Source organism: Simochromis diagramma, unplaced genomic scaffold (assembly GCF_900408965.1).
Source record: "Simochromis diagramma unplaced genomic scaffold, fSimDia1.1 OVJJ01000816.1, whole genome shotgun sequence".
Classification (NCBI taxonomy): domain Eukaryota; kingdom Metazoa; phylum Chordata; class Actinopteri; order Cichliformes; family Cichlidae; genus Simochromis; species Simochromis diagramma.
The window spans coordinates 14,213,893-14,222,038 of NW_024386908.1; the positions used below are offsets into that span (position 1 = coordinate 14,213,893).

Genomic DNA, 8,146 nt, shown 5'->3' on the forward strand with positions numbered 1-8,146 from the left:
TGATCAAAGACATGACGGAGTATAACACATATGTGACCCCCTCCCCCTCCGCCGCCTCCTCCTCTTCAGTCACACAATACATGCAATTAGAGGCCATTTGTTCTTAACTCTTGTGTTGATGGTGTAATCAAGGGTGTTAATGATGACTCACATTTGGTAGGAAGGAACAAACAGGTACACACACACACACACAGAGTGCAGCTTTACACTTCACGAGTACAGAGACACAAAAATGAGTTTAGAGATGTTTTGAATTTTTTCCTTTATTTACACAGTTGTCTGTTTTTATTGAATCATTTCTGTGATCCAGGAAAGACACCACGAATTTGGCTTTTACACTGCTGTACTGACTCATCAGCAAACAGGCGACATGAATGATTATAGCAGGGTAAAAATGATAAACGATATCAGATGACCTCTATCAGTGATCCTGACACCTTGTTAGCTGAAGAAAACTCCAAGACGTCTGGGACACACCACGTGTGAGGCACATAATAAATAACTTGGCCTTTTATTTTGACAGTTTTTTAGACTCCTAATCATGATTCTGCAAATGAATATAAATCTGCCATCGTAAGGAAAAATTGACCTGTTCTAGAAACAATATTTTTTTAAAATCTTCAAAAAGCCAAAGAGATCAAAAGATAAAAACTGAAATGGCAGCAGCCGCTTTCAGCATCGGTGAACTGTTCATAATTAATTAACTTTTGCTGAAAAGCTCTATTAAAGTGAGTGAGATTCATGCTAATTAGGATTTTCAACTTTTTTTTGCAGACATTTTATTTTTCGGTCTCCAAACTTTCAGCGTAGCATCTGATTAACTAGGAAAAAAAATGGTTTCTAAATGCAAAAAAAGAAAAAAAGAACAAAGAACAAAACAGGGGATGTAACAGTGTAGCACAACACTCCTTCAATTCAGTTCACTTTTTATTCATGTATATATAGTGCCAATAAAAGCAACATTAGTCATTTCATGACACTTTACAATAAAAAAATAAAAAAGTGGGGATAAAAAAAAACTCCCTTTTAACAGGACAAAACCTGCTAAAACTCACACTCACCTGAACTGAACTGCTTAAATACCATTTCTTTTTTTGAATAATGCAACATTACATCAGCTGTTATAATTAAATATGTCTCAGTGGGGATAATAGAAAGTATAGAATAAATGGGCATTTACATTACATATTTACAATCTCATGTACAGTACAAAAGCTGGCCGCCGCGCGTCCCTCAGGTTCTGCTGGGTTTTCCTCCCACTTGCCCAAAACTAGTTCTTATCGCTTTTGGTTGCAAATGCAGCTGGTGTTGGGTAAAAGCACGGCGCCCGCCTGAGGCAATATATATTCACATCAAAGCAAGGTTTGCTTCACAGGACGTGGTAGACGGGCCTGGATCCGGGGCTCTCCGGTGTGCAGGGCTGTGAGTCAGAGCTGCCGGGGGAGAAGCTGGATGTGTTTCTAAGGCCAGCCGGCCCACAGCTACTGGACTCCACCGAGGACAGGCGGTCCACGATACTGGACAGGCACTCCAGACTGGACGCTCCGACTGCTTTATCATCCACGCTATCTGATGAAGAGGATCCCAAATTCAAATTAGCCAAATTTGGATCATACAGCTCGGCATGTTATATAAGCTGACTTTAGAGATGGAAACTTAGTAAAATAAAGTCTAAATATAACATAATCTGCTGTTCAGGTATTCGTTTTTTAAAGCCTTGCAGGCAAGAATTCACATTATATTCATATCAAACTGCTGCTTAAGTTAAAAGGTCTTACTGTTCTTTGCATATGAATAGCCATTGCTGTAGTTTGCATTCAGCTGTTGCCACACTGGACTGTTGCTGTCAGCCTAAAAGGAAATGAGAAATTGAATTTACCCTTGAATTCCTTCAAATACTTGCAAACAGACAGATATGATAAGCTGCTTGTTTAAACCGCTGTGTTATACTGGATAGGAAGAAAACACCCAGTGCAGTGCCCGCCATGATATTTCGGACAGGCTAATAAATCCTGAATTCCAAAGTTATTGGCTTCTTTATTTCACATGCACCTTAAAGCCAAAGTGGTTTTTTGTGCTCTCCCCTCCCCGGCCCGACTCCGAGTGTAGCGAATCGATTGTATCAGTGGAAGCAACACCAGTTTGTGCAAGATGACACTTTCTCCTAGTAAATCTGCAGAAAATCCTGGCAGTGGTGCAGAACATGCAGTCAGGATGGAATGCAGAAAAGCGCCCAGTTTTGCCTGCCAGACTTCAGTAAGGTGGATTTAGGTTGGTTTAATGGGGCTATAAAGTGTCCGGTGGTGGGAAAGCCATTAGTCCAATCCAGCGTTATAAGTTGTTTTTGTATTATTTGATGCAAAGTCACCTTCAAACAGAGATTCAATATGACCTGTAATAATAAGCATCACAAGCAGAGGACGGAGATTCTTGTAAGACAACATAATAGATGTTTGCATTAAGGAATTATGGGAGGTGTATGCCATGCATGGAAAACCATGATAATTATGGTCTTGAGGCAAAGCAAGCTCATTTGATTAACAGGTTGCTAAAGTGGAAATCAGGGTTCTGCATTGAAATAAAAAACTTGATAAGGTAAAGAGAACTGATAGAAGTGCTCTTGTTCAACACTGATGGTGACTTTAGCAGTAAACAACAATAAAGACCTTTTCTGGGATTTGCTGTGCAGTGGTTCTAATTTCTTTGCTGCCAAAGACCCTGATAAAACCAGGCATTTGCATAAAGAGGCTGAAGATGGGGATCAGCGGTCTTACCATGCCATCAGAGCAGCTAGACAGCGGGCTTCCAGGCTCAGAGCTGCTCTCTCCAGGTAGGCCATAAAAGTTTTCCACCTGTTCTCGTAGCAGCTCCTGCAGGCTCTCGATGTACTGGATGGCGTTGCGCAGGATCTCCACCTTGGGCAGGCGCTGGCTGGGGTTGGCCGAAGTGCAACGCCTCAAAGCCTCAAAAGCGTGGTTCACCTTCTTCAGCCGCCGGCGCTCGCGCATGGTGGCAGCCCGTCTGCGATCCACAAAGCTCGACTTGCGCTTGCAGGCCTTACAGGCCCACTGGAGGCAATGTCCTGGCTGGTGGGGGGCTCCTGGAACCCTGACGTGCTCGTCCTCCTCGGAGCCAGCAAGCTCCATGCCTGGGCCGAAATCCAGGCTGTCTGGAGAGGAAGCACATGCTCTGTCATAGTAGACCTGTGATGGCGAGAAGACATCCATGGCTTGTTAAAGTCTGAATGGATGGAGAAGGAGATGGCCGCAAAGGAAGTAAGGAAGAAGGGTAGTAGAGTTTGGGTGAAAGAGAAGAGACCTCTGAGTGATATGAGGGGTCTGTTGCCCCAGGCCCCCCTTATATGCCCCGAGGCCAAAGCCCAGGGCCCACATTGGCCAGATCTAATTACCATGGCCCATTGGCCCAGCCAGAAGGCAGGCAGGAGTCGGCTCTTCTCCCTCCCTGCCCCATCCCAACTCGTTGCTTCTCACCCCCCAGTACCCTGTGGAGTTTCCCACATCTGCACTTACTGGTGTTTTCCCACTCATCAACACTCTTCTCTTACAAGTCCACAATTAATACAAGGCTTAGAGATGTTTAAGGGGAGTGCAGCTTTGACCAAAGCTGGCATGTTTTAAAGCGCTAATAAGTATTGTAATGTATTATTTATGCTGCATGTATCTGTAACCAGCCTTTAGGCATCATGTCATAGCGCACAGTGAAAGTGACACGTGGCTGTGAAGACATGAACATCGCAGTGTTTTTAGTTTAGTCAAATTCTGCTGAAAAAGAGGGTGACCACTTGTTGGAGTATGCAGGGCAATTTTTACGGTGAAGACAACAGCGTTGCAGATGCAGCCCAGCTGCAAAGGAAGGTGTAGCATTTCAAGCCCTGTGAATTCACATTAGTGCGGTAAGCCGCCCCCCCATAAACACTCAAACTCATTACTTAGGGTGCTGTGAATGAGCCGATCCCTGTTTGCCAAAGCTCATTAAAACAGTAATTATTGCACTGACACCACTGCACAACTCCCTGCAACATTGAGGGACCAAATTTTAACCGTTAAAAGTTATTGACACGACTCAAGCACACAACAGATGGCCGTGATGGTGCAGAGGCTTTCATTCAAGGGGATGACTCAGGGATTACGGAGTGAGGATGTTTACAGTGAAGATAATTCAATATTTGTCCCTGTAGTGGCTCTCCAACTTCTTTTTTTTCCAGACTGATAAACATTCAAGTCCCACATCCCGCAGTTTTTAATCCATCTTTAACAATAACAGAGGATCTGAGCTGAATTTTTGAAGGCCAACACTGCAGAATCAGCAAATCACATTCATTCTTATGTCTCTTCCTTGGGGTCCTCACCCCAATGTTTGAGGCTAATTTAACAGAATAAAAGTATACAGTGAAAACGATCCAAAGCCTTTTCTCAAATTGCTTTCCCCCCGTATTTTAACATCCCTGTAGTTAGAAGATAAAGTGTCTCCATTTAAGATTTGCAGAAACATCTAAAGATTCTGAAATGATGCTTTTCACATTTTGACCCAGTCCAGCTGGTTTAGGTAATGATGTTGGTGACAGCTTACAAGGATACAATGCGGATATTTCTCACAATGTGTCAAAGCGTTTGGCACGACCCCCACTCCCTCCAGCCCCATCACCACTTCTCTGGGAACTGCGCACACCTAAGAAAACACCAGTACCTGCTGCTGCCTCTGAATTGCCGTCGGAGTTTGGATTAGGCACAGCTGAAGAAGACATCGGCTCGCCTGAGCTTGTAGCTAGCTGCGAAGATCAAAGGCTGTTTAGACTGAGAACAACTCGGACAATGAGAAAACCTGGCATCAGCTTAATTGAGCCGGGGGGGTTAGATTAGTGCAGCACATGGCGTAATGATGCGGGGAGACGATATTGCGCGCAGGCTGGAGATGTGATCTGCGCACTCGGCTCGTCTCTGGGGAGCTCTCCGAGGTTGCTTTTTTGTTGTTCTCAAGGGTCAAAGACAGAGTTAAGTGAGGGGCAGGAGGTGATCTTTTTATGTTTCATCTGCCTCACGTCTGAAAACCTTATTTCTTCTAAAGTGCCTCACGCTTTGACTTTATGCTGCTTGCTTGGTGCTGCACCATCCCCCAGATAGAGAGGCAGTGCATCGCTTACATTCCTCCTCCCATTTAGCAAAATAAACGGTTTTATGGAAATCTATAAATAAATGTATTTTTTTATTTAATAAATCCAAACTATCCAGAGTTATAGGATTTACGGTATATACTTGTCAGAACAATAAAAGTACTGAGTGGCCACTTTGAATACCATCAAAAGTTGTCGGGATTAAAAAGTGGTTTAGCCGGTTTTGTGTGTTTGTGTGTGTGTGTGTGTGGGGGGGGGGGATTCCTTTTTATGACAGTCCCACTGAGGGTGATTCATTAGTTTGTCTATGCATGGGCATGTCTGCTTTTCGTTTGTATTGTTAATAATACAAATGTCAAAACTTTTTAAAAGGAAAAAAAAAGTACTTTCTCGTATTACAGTCACTTTGAAATAACAGCAAAATATTCTCTATATGTAAAAATATGTAAAATGTAAGTTGAGTAATTAAGTATTATGATTATGACGCAGGTAACAGTGTGAAAATTAAGTCAATCTTAAAATGCAAGTTTGTGTAAATTACAAGAATCCCATTGAGATTTATTGAACCTCTCGATGTGTTCACTTGACCCAGTGGTTCTCAGACTTTTTCTACCATGCCCCACTCCAGAGGCCAAACACAGCCCATGTCCCCTTTTCTGTCTTATTGACATTTAAGTTGAATTTTATTTAAAATAAAAAAGATCAAATATATATTTATTCGAGTTAGGTTAACTTCATGGCACAGAAGGAGCAAGAGGAAGTCATGGAGAGGTGGGCAGGAAGTCAGAATGTCTGATCAAAATATAAAAACAACAGCAGTTTGTGCTGTTTCATGTTTGTGAACATAAATATTCCCTTAAATAAAAAAGGTTCCTCTGCACGAATTTCCAACGTTATTTTAAGTCCCTGAACACATTTGAAAATGGGAGGTGTGGTGGACTCCAAAGACCTAAGCTTAAAACATTCAGATCACAGTTGTTCACATATTTGTATGATTTTTAAATATGTTTTTAAGTAGGAATGTGTTACTTGGTGTGTTTAGAAAAAGTAATGGTTTGGGTTAGTGCAACTATTATACATAAATATAATAAATAAATAAATAAATAAATAAAGTTTAGTTTAACTTTATCAGTAAAAAAAAAAAGCATGCTGACATGAAAATGGTATTGCTGGGGGGAAGACCCCTTCCAATGCCCAACAGTGGGCACGTCCCTGTTAAAATATCATACTGATTAGATGTTTAAAATGTTATAATCTGAAAGAAAAACTCTATTGCTCCTAACTGGGTCCTTACCTCAGTTTGCTCTACGTGAAAAGCTGTGGATGAAAGGAAAAAAGCAAACAAAAGCGCTCAAATAAAATCAAAATCAAAAGAAAGAACAATGGATTTTATTTTTCAAAGCACAGTGTTTTTGGTTAAAGGCAATTTCCCACCCACATAAAATCCAAGTCCATTTTACATTCCCCACAAGAACGAATGAAAAAAAAAATGAGTGGCAACACCATTTGTGTTGGCAGCGAGCAGAAAGAGGTGCACCGCCAGCCCCGTCAGTACTGAATCCTTTCCTAGCAGGATATTCAAGGAAAGTCTGAGTAAATCAGAGCATTTCAGCCTCCAGGCTTATCCCCCCTCCTATAACAGCTCGCCTTTCATCAGCTTTAACTTTTAAAACGCTGCCTTCACAGCCAAATGACAATTATATGGTGTCATCAGTAACACCGAAATCCCCGTAAAGTCATACAAGAGAAAGTCTGGACTTGAGAGCAGGGCTATTTCTGTGAGCACGCACACAGTCAGATGGTACAAACACAAAAATAAGACAATGAGGTTCAAAATGCAGTCAATACAACTCTACTAACAGCACAGAAAAGAAATGTGCTTGTATTCACCACCACCCCCAAAAACCCACACACTCATCTGAGTTCTTTTTTTAAATGTGATTACCGGCCTCCGTTGTAACAGATATTACATCCACTGCTACACATATGAGCTGCAAAGTAAGTATCACTGCTATCAGAATGAGTGAGTAGGAGCCCATTAAAATCACATTACTGTTAGCGCTATCGGATTTCTGTCTGGTTTCTACAGAAAAAAAAGGATATTTAGTATAAGATGTATGCATGCTGAATAATACCATATCATACAGAACCTTGCATTAGTGTATGTTTACCAGCTTTAATTTAGTTTGGTTCTGGAAGTGTTAACTTCATTTTGGGAATAAAAGTACACAGTACTGTGAAAGTAATATTGCACAAACTTTTACTTTGAACTTTGAAGTATTTTTTATTAATCCACACTCAAGTAGCTAAAGAAAAACCAAGAGTGTTATGCCTTATTCAGAACGTGCACCTATGCATGCTGAAGTAAAAAAGATTTCCGGTATCTTTATATTAAATGTGGTAGAGGTGTTGTGTAGATAGGGAAACACACACTGCCCCAAAGCTAGAAAGACTAACGCACAAACCAACAGATCTTGTAAGAGCGCTGCAGGTTTTCTTTTGTTGGAAATTGTCGAGCCTCTACATTAAAAACAAACTCAATTCAATTACCTGTTCTAGACTAGTTAATAAATAAAAGGACATGTGTACATGATGTGCCTTAATGAGAGGAAACACTGGCATAAAATATAGAATGAAAAAAGCCTCACAGCTGTGGGAAGAAAGGTCCCTCTAATTAGCTTTGTAGAGCGTATTGGCATCCTGAACCAGTCACTCAACACACTTCAGACTACTTAAAATACATAGAACACCAAACAGACGAAGGCCTCCAAACGTCTGAACTTTCTTCCTGGTTGTTTTTAATGAATTATTGAAGATACTGAAAAGGAGTCAATATACATAGCAAAAAGTGTGTTCAAGTTAGAGGAGGAACACCTCAAATTTGATTCCAAGCACACTACTTGAGTAAAATTGTTTTTCTTTGCACCACTGCTAAATCAAAGCTTTGAGATATGCATTGTTCTCCCTTGGCTTAATATTTCATTGAGGTCTTTAACTCCTTGTGAACTTGGCATG

General features: G+C 41.2%; 1 protein-coding gene across 1 annotated transcript; it reads right to left on the reverse strand.

Moving 5' to 3' along the window:
• Positions 1–245: 245 nt before the first annotated feature.
• Positions 246–3,643, reverse strand: myf5 (myogenic factor 5). Its single transcript, XM_040036131.1, has 3 exons — positions 2,775–3,643; positions 1,779–1,851; positions 246–1,569 (listed from the first exon to the last, which is right to left on the reverse strand). Exons 1-3 carry the CDS (start codon positions 3,225–3,227, stop codon positions 1,370–1,372), a joined length of 726 nt encoding a protein of 241 aa, XP_039892065.1. The 5' UTR covers positions 3,228–3,643; the 3' UTR covers positions 246–1,369.
• Between the last annotated feature and the right edge of the window lie 4,503 nt (positions 3,644–8,146).

Excerpts from the sequence above, each read along its gene's own strand:
- myf5 (XM_040036131.1), bottom strand. The coding sequence starts at position 3,227 with ATGGATGTCTTCTCGCCATCACAGGTCTACTATGACAGAGCATGTGCT. Across the intron at positions 1,852-2,774 it reads CTAGCTGCTCTGATGGCATG|GCTGACAGCAACAGTCCAGT; the intron begins GTAAGACCGCTG and ends ATTTCCTTTTAG. Across the intron at positions 1,570-1,778 it reads CTATTCATATGCAAAGAACA|ATAGCGTGGATGATAAAGCA; the intron begins GTAAGACCTTTT and ends CCTCTTCATCAG.